The sequence below is a fragment of the Macrotis lagotis genome, chromosome X (genome assembly GCF_037893015.1).
Source record: "Macrotis lagotis isolate mMagLag1 chromosome X, bilby.v1.9.chrom.fasta, whole genome shotgun sequence".
NCBI lineage: Eukaryota > Metazoa > Chordata > Mammalia > Peramelemorphia > Peramelidae > Macrotis > Macrotis lagotis.
The window spans coordinates 289,603,469-289,628,610 of record NC_133666.1 but is presented as its reverse complement, the minus strand read 5'-3'; the positions used below and the strand labels follow the sequence as shown (position 1 = coordinate 289,628,610).

At 36.6% G+C, this 25,142-nt stretch overlaps 1 protein-coding gene across 8 annotated transcripts in view; it reads left to right on the top strand.

The window, feature by feature from the left end:
- The window catches only part of RAI14 (retinoic acid induced 14), a 171,920-nt gene extending 147,503 nt beyond the window's left edge, over positions 1-24,417 (top strand). For 5 of the 8 annotated variants that reach the window (XM_074202440.1, XM_074202439.1, XM_074202438.1 and 2 more), the window contains 14 exons: positions 5-69; positions 2,500-2,557; positions 4,472-4,542; positions 6,747-6,853; positions 8,753-8,931; positions 9,138-9,166; positions 10,581-10,667; positions 11,473-11,559; positions 13,995-14,052; positions 15,022-15,140; positions 16,436-17,959; positions 19,736-19,885; positions 21,708-21,773; positions 22,522-24,417. In XM_074202440.1, the coding sequence (XP_074058541.1) occupies positions 5-69; positions 2,500-2,557; positions 4,472-4,542; positions 6,747-6,853; positions 8,753-8,931; positions 9,138-9,166; positions 10,581-10,667; positions 11,473-11,559; positions 13,995-14,052; positions 15,022-15,140; positions 16,436-17,959; positions 19,736-19,885; positions 21,708-21,773; positions 22,522-22,599 (2,678 nt within the window). In that variant the 3' untranslated portion in view covers positions 22,600-24,417. The remainder of the gene's footprint in view (positions 1-4; positions 70-2,499; positions 2,558-4,471; positions 4,543-6,746; positions 6,854-8,752; positions 8,932-9,137; positions 9,167-10,580; positions 10,668-11,472; positions 11,560-13,994; positions 14,053-15,021; positions 15,141-16,435; positions 17,960-19,735; positions 19,886-21,707; positions 21,774-22,521) is intronic. The other 3 variants (XM_074202437.1, XM_074202443.1, XM_074202442.1) reach the window with 3 other exon arrangements.
- Positions 24,418-25,142: the final 725 nt, after the last annotated feature.

Sequence of the window (25,142 nt, the reverse complement as noted above, 5' to 3'; positions counted from 1 at the left end):
TCAGGACATAGTGCTTTACACCTGGCTGCTAAGAATGGTCACCCCGAGTGCATTAAAAAGCTTCTTCAGGTAAAGTAGTGAAAGCTTAAAACTCTCCTTTGTCTTTTTTGCTTAAAAGTTCATCTTATTTTTCCTCCTTCTAGACTTCTTAGGTAACTACTTTCTCTTTCTATAATCCTTTTTAGTGCAGAATAGTGTTTCCTGAGAAACTTCACCATGGGAATGGTCTCCTTTGGGGAAAAAACCCAACTTGGAATGCTATCCCCATAGCAACTCTGAAAGAATAAGCCCCAATCCAATCTGGTACACCTTCCTGGGGCCTGGATTAGTTCCATGACCTTCTTTGCTCAATTTTTTTCTCCCTCTTATCCTAAGGAAAGGACAAGTTCAGAAATAGTCTCTAACCAAAATAGCCAAAATGGTTTGTAAATTATTTCTGTATCTCTCTGTCCTTAACCCTTTAAACTAGCTCATTAATTTCTTTTGGAACCATCAAACACTATTTCCTTAAATGTTATAGGAATAGCTTCTTAGTGTTTTGTCTTTTGTTTTATGGTTAAGGGTATGGTGTTCTTCTTTCTTTAGGGAAAAAAAATAAAGATAAGACTAGCTCTCATTTGGTAGTCATACTCAAAAACTTAGGACTGAGTTTAAAACTCAGTTTTTAATGAGACTAAATGGCAAGATAGATAGTGACATCCAGCTGTTGCTGGTTATATTGCATCCTAAGCAATTCTACTAACACAGTTGGGCTTGGTGAAGACCAATAAAATATTTGTTTCAATTGATTGCTCATTTTTTGTCTCTCTCACTTCATAAATACCATTTGGAATTAGGCATCTTGTAAAGTCATGTTCTTAACTTGTCAGGGTCTGTTGATAACAAAGCTTCTCGGCTTGTTTGACATGATGCAAGCTGCCCTCTGGGTCAGGAATGCCTAAATTTAGCAGGTCTTTGAAGCTAAATTCAAGATCAGCAGCTTTGATTTTTTTTTCTTTTTTGGTGCTATTTTGTCTTGAATAACGAAGTTCCTATACAAATGCCATGTGAGGCCAGGAGCAATCCAGGAGAATATAAACTCTGAGAGCAAAAACTTTCACTTTTGCCTTTATATTCCCAATGTGGAGCATCGTATCTTATTCATTATAGATGGTTAATAAATATACTAAACTGCATTTCTTCTAGATCTATAACCATAATCACATAGCTAGAAAAGGTTAGGAAGATCTGGATTTGATCAATCCATCAGTCATTAAACATTTATTAAGTACGTATTTCTTGGAAAGTCATTTCATTTGTGACCGACTCTTTATGACCCCATTTGGGGTTTTCTTGGCAAAGATACTGAAGTGCTTTGCTATTTCTTTCTCCAACTTATTTTCAGAAATCGAAAACAGAGTTAAGTAACTTCCCTAGGGTCATACAACTAGTAAACGTGAGGCCAGATCTGAACTCAAGTCTTGGATACAGGCCTTAGGCTCCATCCATTGCACCATCTAGTTACCCCAGTAAAATATACCAAGAATTATGTTACTTCTGAGTTTAAATAAGTCTCATCCTTGATGATACTATTAATTCTGTGACCATAGGCAACTCATTTAGTTTTTCAGTGCCCTTAGAAATACCCTAAGACTTAAAATACCAGGCCAGTTGCCAGTTCGTTTTGGTAGAGAGAATTTTGTAGTTTCTAAGTCCTCACACTAATGAAATAACAGACCTAGATAAGAAAAACAATACAATCATAAAATAAATCGATTTTATTAGAATAGTTTTCAAAATATTTTTAAAGGTTCACAGATCCCAGTCCCTGCTTCAGAGGTTAAGTTGTTCTTCTTTGGCTATCCTCCTTCACTTCTGCTTAGTTACCTCTCACTTAACCCTATGCTCTGTCTCTATGTTAAAAATGATTCTGATAAACTGAAGGTTCTAATGAGCTAGAACCACATAGGACCATAGATGTTGATCTAGAAAAGATGTTGATCTAGAAGAGACCTCAGATGATATGGAATACAATCTCTTAATTTTATAGATGAGGAAACTGAGGCCAAGTAAACATCAATAGTAGGATTTGAATTCAGGTCCTCTGACTACAGTGCCTCTTTAGCCCTATACCATGCTGTTACCTCATAGTTAAGTTTCTAGTATAATTTTCTTTCTTTCTATTTATAATGTATTAGTATAGAATTTTTATCCCATGTTGTTTAATTTTCTGAAGCTTTGATTTATATTTTACTAAAATTAGACTCAAATGTTAGTAGGGTATAAGGAGACCTTCATTCTTTTTGTTCCTAAAAGAAACACCTCTCATTTCTGAGGCTCCCTCTTCATGTACCCCCAAAATCCTAAATGATTATCATAACTTCATTTTCATTTTAGAATAATTCTGAAGACCTTGTGTCTCATATTGGGAGCACTGTTTTTGAAGGTACTATGACTGGGGGCAAATTAAATTGGAATAATTATTCAAAACATAATAGAATTGTATTTTTTGTCTTTCAGTCTAAATGTCCAGCAGAGAGCACTGACAATTCTGGAAAAACGGCTTTACACTATGCAGGTGTGAACTTTTTCTTCTGTTTCTATACCTCTAATCTCTATTCATTCTGAACTTCAGTAATAAAACAAATATTTCCATAAAACAAATGGAATAGAAAAAAAAAGATGATTGTACTTGAAACTTCAAATCTCTATTATGTTCAACTTGCTATGCCTTTTAGATATAAGTTATCCTGTAACTATTTTCTTTTCTTCTTCCCCTCCCTTTATATTTTAAAGAGATTCAGACTTCTTATTTTTCCTATTTCTTCCCCTCATTTAATGTTTGATAATCAGTGTGTGCCTCCCTCTAACTCTCCATCAGAGCGTCCTCATTTTAATTCATTTCCATTTAGTAAACATTTATTAAGTCCCTACTGTGTTCTAGGGGTTGTGAAAAAGAGGCAAAAGATAGTCCTAGCCTTCCAGTAGTTTACTGTCTGTTGGAGATGCTATGCAAACATATTAAACATATAAACAAGCATAATTAGTGGAGGGAAGGCACTGGAATGAAGAAGGGTTGGGAAAGGCCTTCCTGTAGGAGGTAGGATGAAAAGGAAGCCAGAGAACCATTCTGAAAGAAAACCACCACTTAGTTATAGTTTTAACAGAAAAGTGACTACTGCCCAAATAAATGGAATCATCACAGCTTACTATGTGCCAGTCTAAAGATGGGAAAGATGATCCTTCCTGGAGAATAGTTTCTAATAGGAAAAAAACAACACATAGAACAGAACAAAAAAGCTGAGATGGGAGAGAAAGGAGATAGAAGGTTATCCAGAAGACAGCCTGAGGAGAAGGGATTTTTTTTTTTAAACTATGAATGTGATCTGACATTTTGGAGTTTCAAGCAGTTTTAATTTAAATATTTTATTTATTTTGTTAGTTTTTTGTTAGTTTTTTACCAGTCATTTTTTTGCAAGGTTTTGAGTTTACAATTTTTTTCCTTTGACAGAAGACAATCTGATATAAGCTGTATATTTATAACTATGTTAAATATAGATCAATATTGAACATATAGTAAGAGAAGAATCAGATCCAAATGGAAGAAAGAAAATAGAGCATTTTCTTAGTTCCAGGCTGTTAGTAGCATTAAAATGATTATTGTATAAATTAGGATAACTGACAGCTATTGTTATTTACCTTGCATTTGGTTTGCATTTGGTTGTTTTTTTTTTTTTTGCAAGGCAAATGGGGTTATAAGTGTCTTGCCCAAGGCCACACAGCTAGGTAATTATTAAGTGCCTGAGACTGGATTTGAACCCAGGTACTCCTGACTCCAAGGCCGGTGCTTTATCCACTATGCCACCTAGCCGTCCCATTGCATATATTTTCCATATACTTATATGTAAATGTGTTGTTTCCTTCAGTAGAGAATAGACTACTCAGGGCAGGAATTGTTTCATTTTTGTCTCTGTAATTCCAGTGCCTGCTTCCTTGCAGGTGCTTAAAAAATGTTCATTAGTTGATGTAATTCTTTAAAAAAGCCCAGTGAGGGGTGGCTAGGTGGCGCAGTGGATAGAGCACAAGCCCTGGAGTCAGGAGTACCTGAGTTCAAATCCGGCTTCAGACACTTAATAATTACCTAGGTGTGTGGCCTTGGGCAAGCCACTTAACCCCATTGCCTTGCAAAAACCTAAAAAAAAAAAGATAGTGAAAATACAGCAACACCCAGCCCTGAGGTGTTCTCTTAAAAGCTGAAATTAGATAATATAACTCATTTTTAAAAATATAACATAAATGGAGCTTGTCAGTGGTCCTGAATCTGCATAGCTGGTAAAAGACAAGAAGACAAAAAATTTCTTTTATAATTGTCAACAACAGATGATTTTCCATTTTTATTACATGTTCCTTTTTAATGAAATAAGATTTGGGAGTGGGGTGAGAAAGAAAGCCATGTGATTTATTGGGAATTTTGTGTTTTTTTTTCCCTCAGCGGCACAAGGATGCCTTCAAGCAGCTCAGATTCTCTGTGAGCACAAAAGCCCTGTTAACCTCAAGGATTTAGTGAGTACCATTCACACCAATAAATCACCAGAAGGGGAGAGGGAAATTAGTTTGCAAAGAACTTTGATGTACCCCTGTGGCTCCTTACCTACAGCATTCTAAAGACCATTGTGATTGCAACACAGATGATAGACACTTTGGGTTTTATACACTACTTCCTTAATTTCTCTTCTGAAAAATAGAAATAATACCCTCTTATTCTTCTGACCTTATAGAAATAGGAGGATTAATTTCAAAATTATGCTTAGAAAGAACCTTATGTAAATCTGTAGTTTAGTACAGTATTATTCTCCCAAGAATGAAACACTTGGGGGAGGCTAGGTGGCGCAGTGGATAAAGTACTTGACCTGGATTCAAATCCGGTCTCAGACACTTAATAATTACCTAGCTGTGTGGCCTTGGGCAAGCCACTTAATCCCATTGCCTAGCAAAAAAAAAAAAAAACCCCTAAAAAAAAAGAATGAAACACTTGACATGAATTCTGGGTACATATATATATGTTTACTTCATTACTTTAAAGGGATATTGAAGGATCATAGCTTTTGAGATGGTAGTAATCTTAGGAATCAATGAGTATAACCTTTTCATTTTATAAATGAGGAAATTTGAGTCTCAGAAAGATTAAGTAACTTGACCAAAAATCATAATGTAAAGTATAAGAATGAGGATTCTTACAGATCAAATGTTCTTAAATATGTAGCTAGACAGATGGCTTTTATTTTTATGTCACCTTCATTTCTCATCATTTCCTTCCTCGTCTACCATATGCAACCATTTCTTTTTGTAATGTAAAATGAAAGAGAGAAAAAGAAACAGTTCAGCAAAACTTATCAACACTTCAATCAAGTCTGACAGTTGTACAGAATTCCTCACACATAATTCTCACCCTCTTCCCTGATCTCCTTCTCATTTCCTTTTTGAGACAAGCTTGGGTTAGTTAAACATCATTTAGATTAGCAAATTGCTATTTTGGAGGGAGGAGGAAAATAGTCTTTCCAGTTTTATTGATGTCCTTGTGTATATCATTGTCTTGGTTTTGTTGCTTTATTCTGTATCTGTTCATTTGTGTCCCTGTGTTTCATTGAATTCTTTATATTCACCATTATAACACAATAGTATTCTATAGTTTGCCAGTTTGCCAGTTGAGAGGTCCAAAGCTCTTTGCACTGTACTACATTTCTATGATTTCGTCTCTGTTGGGTATTCCCCCATTTACGAATATGTCAACCCCTTCATTATTTAGTGTAGATTAATAGTTTTCTTAAACAAAAAGGAATTATCACTTGGTTGCCAGGTGATAAACTTATTACCTTAACTAAGTTGAATTCTGAGATAATTAGACATACATAGTTTTTCATTGACCTTATATGTATTTATGTGTGTATACATATATACATATAATTTTCTGTATAAATGTACATTTTTTAAAGTTTTTATTAGTAAAATTTGTTGCTGTATGAGAAATCAGAAGACCCAAAGTATACTTATTATAGGGTCCTATCTGGAGACACCATGAATTTTGAAGAAAAAGCTTACTGTTGTCCTTAGTCTTCATTTGCCCTTTTTTGCAGTCCGATTATCTCAGATGATAGATTCTCAAGATTTATGAGAATAAAGAGAGATGAGGAATTATAAAAGCAAATTGAAGGTAGACACATTGGTATTGATTGATGGAAACTGCTTAAAAGGACTAGAGATTAGTTTTGCTTATAGGTGATCCTTTGGCAGAGGCTTCCATTCTTCTCTCGTCTTAATTCCTATGTTATCTTATAAGGGGTTGTTTATCGAAAGCATACAACTTAATATGTTGGGAGAAGGGTGTAAGAGGAAATTGTCTTCTCGATGCTTACTACCTTTGCTTGGAAAAAGGCTTTTTTTCCCAGCTGATGATGATGGTTTAATGGCTCTGAGGTCCAACCATTTTCTACACCACCATCTACCCACTTCTCCACTTCTCTTCTGCCTCACACCTCTCTCTTTGGGTAATTACAAATATCCCCTTTATCTGCTACATCCTTTTGACTTCTAGGATGTCTCCAAGGTTGCAAAAGTTCACAGTGGTCCCCAGTGACAAACTATTACAATATTAGATTAAGTGTGAAACTGTCTGTACAAGACAAGAATGGAGCTAGAAGGAACAGGACATTTTATGACTCTAGATACTGGCATATGAATTGAAATCTTTATTTGAATATATTTCCTAGGATGGGAATATTCCTCTGCTTCTTGCAGTACAGAATGGCCATACTGAAGTATGTCGCTATCTCTTGGATCATGGAGCAGATGTCAATTCCAGAGACAAAAATGGAAGGTACCATAAAATTAGTCTTGTTGATGCTGTGACCTTGGCAACATATATCTTTTGTATGTCTTCAGAAAATTATAGTTGTGTTTTGAACAGTTTATGGAACAATTTTCTTCTTGGCTTTTTGGATCATTGGAGACATGGTTAATTGAGGAAATGTTTCCCAAACTATTGGTGGTACTTGACTAAGTCCATGATGTGACTCTTGAAGGCAAAAGTAAGCAAGTCATTTTGGAGGAACTGAACTGTCAAAGAAATCTGTGAACACAGTTTGTTTTGTTTTCTTAATATCCTTGGCAAATTGCAAGTAACTTAAAATTTCTTTGATTGAGGGGAGGACAGAGTTTGAGCTATCATACTTAATCCTATTCATATTAAATGAAAATAACTTAGAATATTATTCCTCAAGCTGTGTTCATTTAAAAAAAGTTAATGTCAAATAAGCACACGTTGCAGTTAAATCCATTTTATTTGTTGCCCATGATATATGAATTTCATCTGTACAGAGCATCAATGTAAATATAGGTTGAACTCCCCCCTTGGGATCCTGGCTTTTTATTGGTCTGAAGTCATTTACCAGAAGTGCCTGATGATTGAGGTATATCATCTAATTGACCTGTCTTGGCTTATTCATAATTAGTGACCATTTCTATTAGGGTTTTTAAATTACTTATTTTGTAGCTCCAACTCATTTTTCATAATTGGATAAAGTCCTGATGTTTGAAGGGAAAAGAAAACAAAAATATTAATAACTAAAATAAAATAGACATCTAGAAGTTGTTTGGGTACTACTAAGTTCAGAAGAAAAGGCAGCATAATGATTGTTCTTTCCACTTTGGATCCTGAGTTGTGTGTACAGTAATATGGCACAGTGAAAAAACTGTACACCTAAACCTCAGTGAACTTAAAAATAGAATTCTGGTTTGGGGCAGGGTTTCAGTGAAAAATCTAATCAATCATTGGAAAGAATATGAACCACCTTAAATAAAGGTAGGAAAGATGGTATTACTATTATTGTATTACTAATAGAGGAAAGTATACCTTTCTAATTAATATCATTGATAATAGATTCAGATAACATTGATATGAAAATATAAGTGTTTAAAAATTAGTCCTAGACTATTAGCCCTATGTAGGCTGTCATTTTTAATTTTTAAAAAGCATTAGGGATGGGGCGGCTAGGTGGCGTAGTGGATAAAGCACCGACCTTGGCGTCAGGAGTACCTGGGTTCAAATCCAGTCTCAGACACTTAATAATTACCTAGCTGTGTGGCCTTGGGCAAGCCACTTAACCCCATTTGCCTTGTAAAAACCTAAAAAAAATTAGGGGTGCGGCTAGGTGGCGTAATGGGATAGAGCACATTAGAGCACTGGCCTTGGAGTCATGAGGACCTGAGTTCAAATGCGACCTTAGACACATAATTACCTAGCTATGTGACCTTGGCAAGCCACTTAACCCCATTGCCAAGCAAAAAAAAAAAAATGGAAATTTTAGTACGAGTAGTTTGAATCAAGAAGTACGCCATAGTAAAAAGTCCTGAACTTTGTTACTGTGATTTGGCCTAGTAATTTTTAAAGTGTGTGTGTGTGTGTGTGTGTGTACATGTTCATAATGTGTACATGTACATAATTTCATTTTTATGCCGTGGCCATAAAGTATGAGAGAGAAAGACAGAGACAGAGAAGTTAAATCAGTCTTTCTACTAACTCTGTTCTCTGTCATCTCCTCCCTCTCTTTTCCTTTCTTTCCTTAACCAATAGCTCTTTATTTATCCTTTTTTCCTTGCCACATACTCCCTCTGTTTTTTTTTCAAGGAAAAAAAAATAAAGATTTCCCCAGAAAGTGTGCATCTCTTTTGTTTTCCTTAGGACTAAACTGTGGTATCTCCCTTTTTTTCTCTCCAGAACTGCTCTAATCCTGGCTTGTGAATCTGGCAACTCTAACATGGTGGAAGCCTTAATTAAAAAGGGTGCAGACTTAAACCTTGTGGATTCTCTTGGACACAATGCCTTACATTATGCCAAACTCTCAGAAAATACAGGAATTCAAAGCCTTCTATTAACAAAAATTTCTCAGGACGCTGGTATGTGAAAGAAAATAGCCAATGTTGTTTTAAGTTTTCCCACTATATTTTCCCCAAAGGATAAAATAATTTAAATGTTAGATTTTTTCTGCTTAAATATCTTGATGAAACCTGAAGCATTAGCATTGTTACCTATTCTACTAAAAAAAAAAGTAGATGTGTATCTTTAAAATTTATAAAGCTTATTTTCCCCCCTTTCTCTACAGATGTAAAGACTCCAACAAAACCAAAGCAGGTATTTATTGGGAGGGGGAGGGGGATTGCCATTTTTCAGTAGTAGAAATTTTAAAATGCTTGATTCAAACATCTTTGTGTTCTGTTGCTTATAGTAACACATTTTAAATGAAAAAAATTGACAGAACTGGAATATCAGTCTTTGGAGGTCTTAATTTAGTGTTTTGAGCTAGTGAAATATATACATTTTATAGAAACATATTTAGAACTGTAAGCAACCTCTAAGGCCACTTATTCCAATCCCCTCATTTTCCAGATGAAGAAACCAAGGCACAGAGGTAAAGAAATTTACCCAGGGTCACATAAGTTGTAAATGACAGTCAGGATTTGAACAAATCTTCTTATTACAAGTTCAGTATACTGTCCATTGAACCCAATTGTACCAAATGTTTGGAACTGGTACTTCAAAAGAAATCTGAAGAGCATGTATCTTTAAACTTAGAACCGTCTTCATGTAAAAATTAATTTAGGAAACCCAACCCTGGGATGTACTTACTCTTAAATCATGATCGTGAAATAAAACCTACAGTACTTACAAATTTTTACTATAGAACTGTCTAACTAAGGAAGATTTAAGTTGACTATTAAATTAAGAGAAAAAAAATCTAGCTTTTATTGATATTTTTAAAGATTTTCCTTTTTTAATGTATTTTAAGTAAATACTTCATAAATTATAAATTTATATATAGTTGAAAAATAGTTTTAAGATCCCTTTTCTAGTCTGTTTCACCCACCTATTTGGGTTTTTTGTGTTGACAACTTTTTAACCTTTGCCTTATTGAAGCATGCTCACTTAGCTATTTTTCATAAAGATCTAATTTCTCATTGAACAACTTTTTACCTCTGAGAACTAGAGTACTTTATCAAAGGCTAAGTACTATATTTACAAATTTTATTTTTTTTTGGAAAAAGAGGAAGGATGGTATGAATGGGACTTTTTATTGGCTACAATGCCACAAAGATAAAGTTTTTTTTTTAACCTATTGTAAAAAGAATCCAGGTTTTCCAAAGAAAGGAGAAAGAATCATGTTAAATGGGAAGAAATTATAAGTAATGAATCTTATAAAAAAATGTATACTGCTCTTTTACACAGTAGGCATTTAATAAGTATTTGTTGAGTCAGTGACTGCAACAAATGATTCTTCCTCCCAACCTTTCATCACCTAGTTTCATTTTTTTTGTTCTTTTTCCCCTACTGAAGTATGGAATGCCAAAAGGAAACAGCATGCATAAAACATTTTTTTTGGTCATATATTTCACACCCAGGTATTCACATGAATATATGTATAGAGAAAGAGAGAGAAGAAATGCATGTGCTACTGAGATTTTTTTCTTGTTTGTTTTGAAAAACTACTTGCTCAGACTTTACTAACCAGACTAACCCACCTCCCTTCTTTGGCCTGTGAAACTTCCAGCATGATCAAGTCTCTAAAATAAGCTCAGAAAGAAGTGGAACTCCCAAAAAACGCAGAGCTCCACCACCTCCTATCAGTCCTTCTCAGGTAAAATAAAATAAAATAAAAAGGAATAATATAGGAAAGTTAAACTTTGTTTTAACTTTAGCACTAAAAAGAAGAGGTTATAGGACTTAAATTATATACTTGAACTTTAGCATTATCTGGTTTTTAACATTATTTTGCATAGTATAGCAAAGAGATCGCATTTGTTTTGCTTAATTACAAAACTGGGAGAAATGTACCAGGATCCCAGGGAGCTTAAAGAAGATATAGCTAAAAAGTTATGACTGAAACTTTTTTTGAAGGTGATTTTATTTCAGTTTATGATCAATTCTTAATTTCACAAATGGAGTTGGAACAGTGGTGCCAATCAGAAAAAAAAAAGTTTTGAGTCACCCCCCAAAATGTGCCATCCTAATTGGACCAAAACTGAGGAAATATAAAATTAATGTTCATTCCCTAAATTTCCAGTGATTCACTGTATGTGTGTGGGAGAGAATCTAGAATTTAGTAGAATAATAAATGAAAAATAGCATCCCAGAATTTAGGATTTTATGTAGATTTTCTACCCAAAGATACAACAAAGAATCATGTGTCTTCCATGGAGTTCCTTTAAAAGCATTTTAGTTTATTCATTTTCTCCATCCACTAAAAGCTTCTCATGGGCTGTGGATTGTTTTGAGTTTGGGTTTGAGCTAAGTTGAAAAAACTCTTCCAAATTTAATTTGACTACTGCTTAACAAGAGTCTTGGGTCTATTAGCAATGGATAATTAAGTTGCCACCTTGAAACTGACACAAACAGAATTTGAGGAAACATCCTGTATTAATGAATTCATTTTTGTTTTTCAGTTGAGTGACTTGTCTATGCCACGTTCAGTAACTTCAACCCCATTGTCAGGAAAAGAACCAGTCTTTTTCCCTGAGCAATCTTTCAAGGTAATGTTGTGTGTGTGTGTGTGTGTGTGTGTGTGTGTGTGTGTGTGTGTGTGTGTGTGTGTGTGTGTGAAGAGAGGTCACATAGCTTGATGGAAAAAACAAAATGTTCATATATAATATTTTATTTAAATGTACCTGTTTGCTTGACAACCACAACTTGGGAGGGAAAATAAAAATCTTTTTTCTTCCCCCCCTAAGGCATTTGGGATTGAGTGACTTGAGCAGGATCACAGAGCTTTTGTATGAAATCATATTTTACCTCGGGAGTCCTCCTGACTCCACACCAGTGCTCTGTCCCTGCTCCAACTAGCTGCTGCTTCTAAAATCTTTGAAGATTGAAATTAAACACTGAAAAATACCCTTAAATTCCCCTTATCTCAAGGCTGTTCCAGCTAGGTGTTTCATTTTAGGTTCATCTTTATGTGAAGAAGATGCCAGTGATAAGTTAGCCTGGTAGTGAACTTTTCTCTTCCCCTAAATATTGCAATCAAATGCCTTAGAAGTTCTAGACTTTTGAGTCAGAGAAAAGAAATTATACCACTGTAATTTAATATCCCTGTCTCTTTTAATGTGGCAATGGCTCAAAAGAAATTCTGCATTCCAAAGGGGAATTCTGCCGACAGCCAAATGATTTGGGAAAAGAGGAAGGTGGGGTAGGGGTAAGGGACAGGACATGTTGCAAGTAAAGCTGTTTTAAAATCAAGAATTCTCATTCCTGTACTTTCTTCCTCTGCAAAAAAAAAAAAATCTGACTTGCTTAAGCTTTTTCTTGTCAGATCCAAATGAAGGATTTTTTTTTGTAGCAGGTCCATTCTTCTTGAAATGAGAGCCTGGCTCTGAAGTCACAGGAATGTTTTTTGCAGTGTCAGTTGAGATTTACAGATAGAGTTGTAGATTGAGATTCACAGATAGAGATTTTCAAGGACAAAGGAACAGTTAGAGTAAATCATTCAGGGTTTCCATATTAGGACATATAGACAATTTTTTTATTGAAACATTTAAAATGAGATGATCTTAATATCCACAGTAATGTTTAGTTTTCTTCATGCATAGTCTTTATTGTGGCATCGTAATTAAAGGTTACTAAGAGATTATTAATACCAGATCACTTATTTAGAGAAGATTGGGGACATCAAGGGGCAATGAATAGAGAATTTAATTTGGAATCAGAGGTCCTGTGTGTTTGAATTCCAGATCTGCTACTTACTACCCATGTAACTTTGAGCAAACCATTAACCTTTCTAGGCCTCCTTTTCTTATTTGTAAAATAAGAGAATCAAACAAGGTTTTCAGCTCTTATTCTCTGAACCATGATATGAAAGTGCCCAAAGAAACCCCATAATATTCTTCAATTTTTTAAAAAAACTTAGAAAATCAATTACTAGGTGGAGAATTTGGAAGCAAGAAGACTTGAGTATGAATATTATTTTCTGATTTATACTAGAGGTGTGATTGTGGGCAATTCAATTAAGTACTCAATACCCTAGGCTGTACTAATTTTTAGACTAGCTGTTGATCTTCTCAATAGATGTTCCCTAGCTAATCAAATCACAGATCTAAGATTCCATTCCCCATCCCCCAAAGGGGCAATTAGTAACTAAGACTTAAGATGGATGTATGATTTCTGATTTGGGGTTATAGCTCATTTAAAAATCTATTAGATGGAGGCGGCTAGGTAGCTAGTGGATAAAGCACTGGCCCTGGAGTCAGGAGTACCTGGGTTCAAATCCGGTCTCAGACACTTAATAATTACCTAGCTGTGTGGCCTTGGGCAAGCCACTTAACCCCATTTGCCTTGCAAAAACCTTAAAAAAAAATCTATTAGATGGGCCAGACCTGCATTCTTAGCTGCTAAGGGAGGCTGAGGCTGAAAGATTTCATATACTGGGAATTCTGAGCTACTGGACCCATATTGATTCAGTAAGCCTCCAGGAGTGGAGGGCCGCCTCTAGGTTGCCCCAGAAGGAATCAGCCCAGATCAAAAAACAGAGCGGGTCAAAACTCCCTTGTCAGTCAGACCCTTAAATGACCCCTGCACTTCTGATCTGAGCAAAATCAGAAAGTCCATTCTTAAAAAAAATAATAATTTTTTAAAAAATTATTAGCTGCAGGGGTGGCTAGGTGTCACAGTGGATAGAGTACCGGCCCTGGAGTTAGGAGTACCTGAGTTCAAATCCGGCCTCAGACACTTAACAGTTACCTAGCTGTGTGGCCTTGGGCAAGCCACTTAACCCCATTGCCTTGCAAAAAAAAATTATTAGCTACAACAAATAGATGCTTAAAATGTGCTATAATTTATTTGATAATATTATATTTCTTCAGAAAATTTAGTTTTTGGTTTTGGTGTTTTTATAAGGACACCTATTTTAGAATATTCCTTCTCTTGCAAGAAAATGTGGTTCTGAAATCTAATCAAAAGTTACCATGTGTTTCAGCAGGAAGAGGTCAGCTCTCTCCGGGATAATAAAGACCGATTGAGTGATAGTACTGCAGGTAAGCTATAACATGAGTGTGACCTTTTTACCTGTAAGCAGGAGGAAGCCATTGATAGTTTTTGAAAAAGGAAAGACGGTTGAATCAGTGCTTTAAAAATCCTAAGAGTATGGGGCAGCTAGGTGGCGTAGTGGATAAAGCACTGGCCTTGGAGTCAGGAGTACCTGGGTTCAAATCCGGTCTCAGACATTTAATAATTACCTAGCTGTGTGGCCTTGGGCAAGCCACTTTAAACCCATTTGCCTTGCAAAAACCTAAAAAAGAGTGCTGAGATAAAAAGATGCATTGAAAGGGAAATATATAATAGTGGTGCAGTGGAACTGAGGGGGTATAGAATTCCTGATTTACCTACTTACTTGCTGTGTGACTATGGACAATTTACTTAACACTTCTAAGTTTCACTTCTCCTCACTTCTAAGTTTCATTCCTCCTCTCCAATGAAGGGATTAGATGATCTAAGAATTATTGTTATATTTTAAAGTGTGGCAGTAGAAATCTGAGCCAGGAAAAGAGCAGATATAGGATATGCAAAGGAAGAAGAGAGAAGAACCAAAGAGTTTGATAGGTTTATGAGTTTGGGAGAATGGTGTGGTAACACTGTCAATTATAAGAAAATTAGGAGGAAAAACCGTTTTGGGGGGGGGGGTCAGGTCAGATTTGGACTAAAGAGCAGCTTGGTGGTATAGTGAATAGAGTATTCAGACTGAAGTCAAGGAGACCATCTTCCTGAGCTCAAATCTGACCTCAGACACTTAGTAGCTGTGTGACTCTGAGCAAGAGACTTAACCCTGTTTGCCTCAGTTTCCTCATTTGTTAAATGAACTGGAGAAGGAAATGGCAAACCACTCCATTAGCTTTGACAAGAAAACCTCATATAAAGATAAAGTCAGACAATTGAACAAGAACAAAAACATTAGTTTTATACCTTCTGAGTTTGAGGGGAATGAAAATAAAACTCTTTATTTTAAGGTGCAGATAGTTTATTGGATGTGAGTTCTGAAGCCGACCAGCAAGATCTTCTAATACTCTTGCAGGCAAAAGTTGCTTCTCTTACCTTGCATAATAAAGAATTACAAGAAAAATTAAAGGTAAGTAGACTGGGATTTTTCTGTATGTCCTGTAATGTGAGAATGCTTGATTTTTTTTTTTATTAAGGGCTCTAGGGAGGGGGATATTCACAATGTTTGTTTTTAATTTTAGCATCTTGTAACTTGGTCAAATGTACTTAATAGTTTTGCAAATTATAGACATAGAAAACACCAGTCATTTAGTTAGACATTCATTTGGTAATTCAACAGATGTAGTTAACAACTAAGTATGAACTAAATGATGCAATGGATAAAGCACTGGTCCAAGAGTCAGGAAGGCTCATCTTTCTAAGTTAAAAATCTGGCCTTAGCAAATCATTTAGTTCTAATTTCCTTAGTTTCTCATCTGTAAAATGAGCTAAAAGAAGGAAAGGGTAAATATACTCCACTATCCTTGGCCAAGAAAACCCCAAATAGGGTTACAGAGAGTTGAACACACCTGAAAAATGACTCAATGATAACAGAATAGGACAGCTAGGTGGCACAGTGGATAGAGTACCAGCCCTGGAGTCAGGAGTACCTGAGTTCAAATATGGACTCAGACACTTAATAATTGCCTAGCAGTGTGATCTTGGGCAAGTCACTTAAACCCATCACCTTAAATAAATTTAAAAAAAATAACAGAATAGGTGAGAAGATGGGCAGTGAAGTGATGCAGTGGCCTTGAGTCAGGAAGGACTGAGTTTAAATGAAGTCTCAGGTATTAATTACCTGTTTGACACCCTGGCCAAGTCCCTTAACCTCTGTTTGCCTGTGAAATGAAGGTAGCAGCATCTACCCCCCAGGGTTGTAAAGATCAAATGAGATACTAATTGTAAAGTAGTCAGCACAATACCTACTATATAGTAAGTACTATGAATGTTGTTGTTATTATTATTATTATTATTATTATTATTATTATTATTATTATTATTATTATTATTATTAAAGTGACTTGTTCTCCAGGTGGGGAAAAGAAGAACAAAAAATCTTCCACATTCTTCCCAAGAGAAGGGCCTTGACAGTGTTAGAGGAAACCACTAATTTGTGGTATTTTCAAGACTTTCCAGGGGTTCTCATCGTAGTCATGGTGCAGTATTAAGTTTGTGTAACAGCAGAATATTCAGTGACACATGTGTTGTTTCTCCCATGTCCTGAATGATATTTTCCCCTAAGGCTGCACAGCCTGAGAAATGGACATGGTTGATTACCATGTTCCACTCAAATAATAGGTATTGAGATCCTTCCTTCTCACTTCATTTATTTGGTCATTCCCTTATTCTACTGGTTATGTTTAATTCTTTTTTTATCAACAGGCCAGAACACCCAAGGAGGTGGAGGCAGACTTAAGCACTGACTCTTACCATTCTACCCAGACTGACTTGGCCCCCTTAACAGATAAACCAAGTGAAACCACTGCCTTTGTTTTAACTCATACATTGAGTAAAGCCTCTAGCAGCCAGGACATAAAGATTCAACAGCTACAGGAAGTTTTACAGGATGTGCAGATGAAACTGGATAGCTCAGAAGCTCAAAGGAGGGAGTTGCAAGCCCAGCTCCAATCTCGAGTTCCAGAATCAGTTTGTTTAAACAGCTCTGAGATATCAGAGAATGGCTCTGATCTCAGCCAAAAGCTTAAGGAAACCCAGAGCAAGTATGAAGAGGCCATGAAAGAGGTCTTGAATGTGCAGAAGCAGATGAAATTAGGCCTGGTTGCTCCAGAAAGCAAAGATAAAGATAATAGTTACTCCAGTCTCCAGGAGCTGAGGTCTTCAGATGAAGCAGTTGAAAAGCTCAAGCAAGATCTGCAGAATGCATTAGATGAAAGTGAAAGAAATAAAGAGAAAGTGAGAGAGTTAGAGGGAAAACTTGAAGAAAAGGAGAAAAGCCTGGCTATCAAGCCACCAGTGGAAGAGTATGAGAAAATCAGAAATTCATATTGCTCAGTGATTGAGAATATGAACCAAGAGAAAGCCTTTTTAATTGAGAAATACAAAGATGCCCAAGATGAAATAAAAAAATTACAAGACACTTTGAAGAATCAGACTTTACAAGAGTCCAACGATGAGGCCGGAGAGATGAAAGAAGCAATGAACCGAATGATAGATGAACTCAACAAGCAGGTGACTGAGCTCTCTCAGCTATACAAAGAAGCTCAAGCCGAGCTGGAGGACTACAGGAAGAGAAAGTCACAGGAGGATGTCACTTCTGAGTATATCCATAAAGATGAGCATGAGAAGCTTATTCAGGTAACAAATGTGTCCCGGCTGAAAGCCGAAGATGAGCTCTCTGAAATGAAGTCCCAGTATTCAAAGGTATTGAGTGAAGTCACACAGCTCAAGCAGCTAGTCGATGCTCAGAAGCAGAATTCTGTGTCCATTACAGAACATTTGCAAGTGATAACCACACTCCGGAGTGCTGCAAAAGACATGGAGGAGAAAATAAATAATCTCAAAGAGCAGCTTGCTGGCAAGGAGACTGAAGTGGCAAATCTTGAGAAACATCTTTTGGAAGAGAAAGCAGCAATGAATGATGCCATGGTTCCTCGAGCCTCCTATGAAAAGCTTCAGTCATCTTTGGAAGGTGAAGTGAGTGCATTGTCATCTAAATTGAAGGATTCAGTGAAGGAGAAAGAGAAGGCATCCTTAGAAGTGGCACAGGTGAGAAATGAGGTCTCCCAGGTAAAAAGGGAAAAGGACAGTATTCAAAATCTCCTGAAGACTAAGGAACAGGAAGTAAACGAACTTCAACAAAAGTGCCAGCAAGCCCAAGAAGAACTTATAGAAATGAGAAGATATTCTGAGAACTCTTCAAAATTGGAAGAGGATAAAGACAAGAAGGTTGGTAAAATACTTTTTTTCTGTAATGTAACCCTGTAGGAATTTCCTGAAAGTTTACTAACCTACCAAAAAAAAAAGTTGTTCACTAACTTTCATCCCCAGGCTACCCATCTTCTTTCACAATACCACAATACATAAAGCAATATATTCTTTACCTTTATCCTTCCATGTTTTTTTTTCTTCCTTGAATATGAGTGGATTCATTTGTCTCTAGAATAAACTAAAGAATCATGAATAGAATATATAGACTCATTCACTTGTTTAAAAACATGTTGTATTTAAAATAAAAGCTCCATAAAGCATTTGAGTTGTTTAGTACACTGAATTTATGCATCTATAAAAATCATCATGCAGAAACATAGCTAATGTCTACTATCAAAACCTTGTTCCTGAATAAAAATTCTATTTTCCCCCACTGAAAACCTGAATAATCTTCAACTTTAATCACATTCTCTAAAAGAGATATTCTCAAAAGGGAAGTCTAGAAACCCTTTGAAAGTCTTTCAGGGTATCCATGAGGTCAAAAGTATTTTCAAAATGATAGTAAAGACATTTCAATTCCTAATTATTGTAAGTAGCAATAAATAAAGTCCACATAAACCAAAGCTCTATTAGAGGGGCCTCACTAATTCTTAAGAGAATAAATTGGTCCAAGACCAAAAAGCTTAAAAACTGATGCTCTGGGATAATTGATTTCTACCAAAATCATTGGGAATGCTCATTTTTAAAGAAGGGTTGGAAAGGAAAAGGAAGTAATGTTCCACTGAGAAGTTAGAATTGTCTCTGGTAGACAAGAGGAAGAATGAGGGAAGTAACTCTTCAGTTGTACATTATTTGAATATGTTTCAGCACTCCTACTAATTAACTATTCTGTCAAATACTTCCAGTGTCATTGGCAGGAACATTGTGGTTTGTGGAATTTGGGATTTTTTTTTTTAATTTTGAGGATATGGACAAGGTAATAATATATGAAAACAATAAGTTATCTAAGAATTGCAAAAACCTAAAGAGGACCCCTTTGAAGCAGGAACAGGAAATATCTGGCCTGCAGGCCATGTAAGACCTGCAAAATCATTTGGTCTGGTGCTGGACAGCAACTGCAGGTGGGACTCAAAATTCAATTAATCTAGGAGCTTTGGGGGGGGGGGGGTGTGAATTAACAAACTGTTTGACCCATTATATAAAACAAATGATGTTATAAATATCCAAAGGACTCTTGGTAGAAAAAAGTTTGCCCATTCCTGCTATAGAATAATTTATCCAGAGAAGTTGGAACTCTTAAAACATTTCTATTTGGCAGCTTTGTGACTTTGGGCAAGATGACTTTTGTCTCATCACATTCCTATACCATAATTTGTTCAGCCATTCCCCATTTGACCCTTTTTTCCATTTCTTTGCCACTTCAAAAAGAGCTGCTGCAAACATTTTTGTACCTGTGGGTCTTTCCCCCCCCTTTTTTTTTTAAGGCAATGGGGCTAAGTGATTTACTCAAGGTCACACAGCTAGGTAATTATTAAGTGTCTGAGGCTGGATTTGAAATCAGGTTCTCCTGACTCCCAGGCTGGTGCTCTATCTACTGTGCCAACTAGCTGTCCCCCATGCCAGAGTTTTTATAAACTAGACCCATCCACACAAACAAAAAATTAATTCAGATGTTTTAAAATGGGCATAAACTCTTTTAAAAAGACACTGGGAATTAGAAGAAGCTATTAGAATAGAAGCATGCCTTAGACATTTGGTTTTGCAAGAATTCTCATGTAGCTCTCATTTCACTAGATTAATGAGATGTCCAAGGAAGTCATCAAATTAAAGGAGGCTTTGAACAGCCTCTCTCAGCTTTCCTACTCTACCAGTGCATCCAAGAGGCAAAGTCAGCAGCTGGAGACCCTACAGCAGCAAGTGAAGCATCTACAGAATCAATTGACAGTGAGTTTCAACTTATTTCCTTTACAGGTTGAATGAAGCATTACAAGGCCAAGTCAGCTGAAAGGGCCCATTTAAATTATCCATTGAGGGAGTGACCTTAACTGCCTTGTTCATTTGGGGGTGAAGGGGAAGTGATGGAAATAATAACTGAAACAAAGTGAGTTGGGGGGAGGAGAGACAGGTATGCATGTTCTCTCTCTCTCTCTGTCTCTCTCTCCCTCCATCTCTCTCCCCCACCCCTTTCCCTCCCTCCCTTTCTCTCTCTCTCCCTTTCTGATTCTCTCCTCCCTCTTTCTCCACCCCCCCCATCTCCTTCTCCTTCCTTTCCTCTTTTTTTTTAATGTCTCCTTTTAGAGTTAGGAAGATCTGTGTTCAAGTCCAACTTCAGCTACTTACTAGCTCTTTGATTTAGGCAAGTCACTTAACCTCTATTTGGTTCACTCCCTCTTTCTTTCCCTCCCCTCCAATTGCTAACCCCTCAAATAATTTTTCAAATAAAAAACCTTAACAATTATGTAGGAGGATGGACTGTATCTATGATATCATTAGTGTGAGAAAATTCCCTTTGTCAATGCAGATTACCTTCGGATTTTACAAGAGAATGTTTTTATTAGGGGATGGAATCTTTGATGATCAAATATACACAAATTTCACCTCATTCCTAAATGCCCTGCTGTATCTAACCTGTAAAATACCCTCTCCACTGCAAACACCCCCTCCCCAGTTATTAATATTCACATCCAGGTTCTAGTTATCATGTCATGAAATTGAGTTACTTTGCCTCCCAGTCATCAGTATATAGTGATATCTTTGGCAGAGAACTGGCCCTGATCCCTAGTGTCCTAGGGGCTCAATATACTCATTCTTTTGGTGTCTTGAGACTGAACCAGGATGTTGGTGGCACTGGAGAGGCATGAGTTAATTCCTATTACCCCTATACTCCCAAAACAGTTCAGTTCAGGCCTTGAACAGTTTGGGCTAGCTTTGTCCTCAAGTGGATTGACCTGGGACCCAGCTGTGGGTTATTTGGATAAAAAGAATATAAAAGTGGTCCTTAGTGGGGAACTCCTGAAACCCCAGGGCACCTCCTTGCTCTATTAGCTTTTATATTCCTGAATTATGTTTTAACTACTTTTACCTGGTGCTTTTACCTGAGGTATGTTTGAATATATTTTTATTAAATGTGTTGTTTGAATCCTCACTTTCTTAGGGATTCATTGTATCAAATGTAAAAGGCCAGTGTAGATGCTCACCTTTGACTTCCCTGCCCCTCAGAGTAAAAATACCAACCATAAAACATATTTGTTAACTGTGTGACCCTGAGCAAGTCATTTAACCTGATTGCCTCCCCCCCCAAATAATTATATATTAACTAGAGAGTTAAGCTTGAAGTTATAAAGACCTGAGTTCAGATTTCATCACCTTGAACATTCACTAGCTTGCATGAGCCTATGCCAGCCCCATAACCCCTCCTTGTGTCTCAGGTAGTTCATTCAGACTCATTAGTTAAGTCACAGATAGGTCGTTACCTGTGTTATTAGTGCACCAGCAGGGCCTCACCCCTTCCAAGTCAATGGAATCATAGTTTTTCTGAACATTTGCTTCATTTGATATATCAGGATATTAAATGGTATGACTTTTCTAAGATTATCACCATATGTCTCTGAAATTACTTCTTTTTATCAGTTCCCCAAAAGTCACCTATCCAGAAAGGTCAGGCATTAGTGTGGCATCTCCTTTTATCTGAGAGGAATCCCTTGGGCATTATTGTGGTTTGACAAATTTTTGTTGGAGATTTCATACTGCTTCTCTTAAATTTCAGGAATCCAAGAAACAGCACCAGGAGATTGTCTCAGTTTACAGAATGCATCTTTTATATGCTGTGCAGGTACAGATCTACAGAAATATTTCCCCATCCCTTTACAAAAAAAAATTTTTTTTTAAGTTGTCACCTTAACTAAGTCATCCAAAAAAAGCAAACTTAAAAGCAAATACCCACAACAAATACAAGCCCTGACATAGGTCAAAAGGGAGAGCTTCTTTAATTTAAAATATTAAAAGACCCTTTCCATTGACTTTTGTCTACTTGAGGAAATTTGTGTCCTTCCCTCTTACATCAGTACAAAGGCTAAGCGGGACATTGAGAGGCAGAATTCCCTGAAAATATTTTAATAATTTTCTCTCTCTTTGTATAGTTGGATGGTACTGTTGATACATCATTAGCAGAACATGGGGTTTTTTAAGTGTTTCCATTGGTGATGAGTTTTTTTTTCACTGAGCCCCATCTCTCTTGTCATCATTTTGAGCAATGGCTTAACTAACCTGGGGCAGAGACTTCAATATGTTAATTAGACTTGAGAACATTGGCCAGAGGCACCCTTAGGTCACTGAATATCAGAAAGAAAATCACTTGAATTCTACTTTAGTTTCCTCCAGAAGTGAAATGTCTAGGCTTATACATAAAGGCTGACTTTTTTCTTATTGAAGGGTATAGAGTTTCTGGATGAAAAAGTTTTCTGGATAAAGTGCCTCATGATCATCAGATGGTTCACTACAAATAATGACAATGTCATGGGCTATGTCTGTGCAAATGTGTTGTCTGTTATAGTAATTGTATTTTTATCTAAATTTTCTAGGGTCAGATGGATGAAGATGTCCAAAAAGTACTGAAGCAAATTCTCACCATGTGTAAAACTCAATCACAAAAGAAGTGAGATAGACTCTTTGGGACTCAGCACCAACCCTTCATGTTTGCCATATTTGCCTTAAGCAGGAGTTAGGGTTGGCAGCCACTGCCATTTTTCTCCTTTGTTGTATGCACTGTGAGTTCACATAGCTGCCCTCTCAGCTTCGACCTTCCATTCTTCAGAATTGTCTGATGACATAAGACTTAAAGAACCAGCCTTGTGATGAGCTGAGGCTGTGAAGCCCAGATCTTGGTGCTGACTGATATCACACCTGGTTTGGGTCTGTGGGACTTAAGGAGCTTCACTGAGAAAGTCTGTCGGATGGTGCTGACCTGCAAATACCCTCAGACCTTGGTGTTGGTCAATCCTAGTTATTGCAAATCATTTGGAGATGCTGTTGGAACTCCTTTTCCTATGGCTGCCCATCTACCCCTACTTTGAGTTAGAAGCACCCAAGATTTTAGGCTGACACTAACCCTGATTTAATTTCTAAGCAAATTACCCTGGCACTGGTTACAAGGTACACTACAAAACCCCTCAGCATGTCCTCTGAATGGACTGCATGCCCAACTCCCAATCATTCCCCCCCCTTTTACCTTTCATCTCTTAGAGCTAGGCTATTCAGTCCAATAATTGGATGAATAGGATTAACTAAAATATAAAGGTTAAGACGATAAATGAGTTGACTTTAAAAATTTCAAAAAACAAAAACAAAAGCCTTTAAAATGACATATTGCAAACAACCTATGCAAGTTTGTCTACTACTGTTGTCCATGATGCTCAGGAAATCCAAATAGATGCTATTCCACAAGGGATTACAAGAAATGCCTCTTAGTTTCTAACCTCACGTTTGTAAAGATGTTTTTTCAATTATATTTTTATTGGCCATTACAGATTTTTACTACCTAAACCATTTACTACATAAAATTTGCATTACACTATGTTAACAAAATATTTTAAATAACCATGCTTTAGACTTAAAATGTCTTTGGGTAAAAGTTTTCAGCTGTAGCAAAATGTACTAGTAGTACTCTCAGCTCATCTCAAGGCCCCAGCCAGATACTAGGGGTCTGAACATCTGTCTGTGCTCTCCGGAGGTTGCCAAACCTTCCTGGTGAACATTGGCTTTGTCAGGACATCATAACCATGCTTACTTTTATAAACATAGGGAGCATGACTAATCTAGTCATTGAAAATTGGTAAAAACCCAGATATTGTCCAGTCCTCATAGGGCATAGCAAAGGTCTATGGAAGAAATACTTTCCTATTTCCATGCCATATTTAGAAGTTAAAACTTGTCTAACTTGTTTGTAGCTTCACTTATGGCTTTCTTCTTATTGGGGAGATATTTTTAAAAAATAGATCTCTAAGGTGTTCTGCCCAGGAGTCTGTGTCTGCTTTGACTGGGTGGACATTGACTCAAGGCTTATTGGACTCAGTACCATCTAGAGCCTATGCTCTCTAAACAGTGCAAAGCAAAATGACTTTAAAAACTTCTCAAACTATAGCTCTTGGTGTTACTCAAGTTGTTTAAGTGTAATTTGGCAGTTTTGAAAAAGCCCCAAAGAAATGTGAAAAAGAATTTTTTTTGGGGGGGGGTCAGCACTTAAGAAAGTAACACACAAAAATTCCAGCACACAAATGCTGCAGAATCTAAAACTTGAGACATTTTATAGGTTTCCTGACAATTTTAGTCTTTTACTGTTTCATTATGCATATTTATTACAAGTATCCTGGTTAAATATTGAAAAGTTATACACTATAGTCTAGCATTTTTGTCTTTGTAATTTACAGGAATTTATGCAAAAAATAAACTTGTTCCATCGTTTTTATCTCTGTCCAGTTTTTAATTTCCTTATTACCACACATGTAATTTGGAGAGAATATTGTATTTAGCAGTTTGCATTAGTGTAGAGAGAAACTATCAGATCTTAACTGTCCCATTAGGAGTAATCCAATGAAAAACACTCATCAGCCAGCATAGCAGCTCCTACCTGTAGTCCCTGCCATTAGAGAAACGGAAGCTATTGGATCACTGAGCTCAAGGCTTCTGAGATGAAGTAGGATTGAAGTCAGCCAGATGTCTCTACACTAAATCCTCTATGAATATGAAGATGGTGAGCCCCAGATAGGTAGTTTGAAGGAAGGAGAAGAGGATCAGGAGGATCAATTAGGAGGTTATCACAAAAAAAAGATGTGTTGGGCAAGATGTGACAAATGATTGGATATGTGGAGTGAGTGAGAAATCAAGGGTGATACCAAGATTTTGAACTTAAGTAACTAAAAGATTCCCTTAAGAGTAAGAGGGGGGGCAGCTAGGTGGAGTAGTGGATAGAGCACTGGCCCTGGAGTCAGGAGGACCTGAGTTCAAATTTGACCTCAGACACTTAATGATTACCTAGCTGTGTGGCCTTGGGCAAGTCACTTAACCCCACTGCATTAAATAAAAAAATTTTAAAAAATTTTTTAAAAGAATAAGACGGAAGTTTGGAAGATGAGTGGACTTTGGGGAAAAGATAATGTAATGGTTGGTATACAAGAAACATCACAACCCATTCATGCTTGCTTAT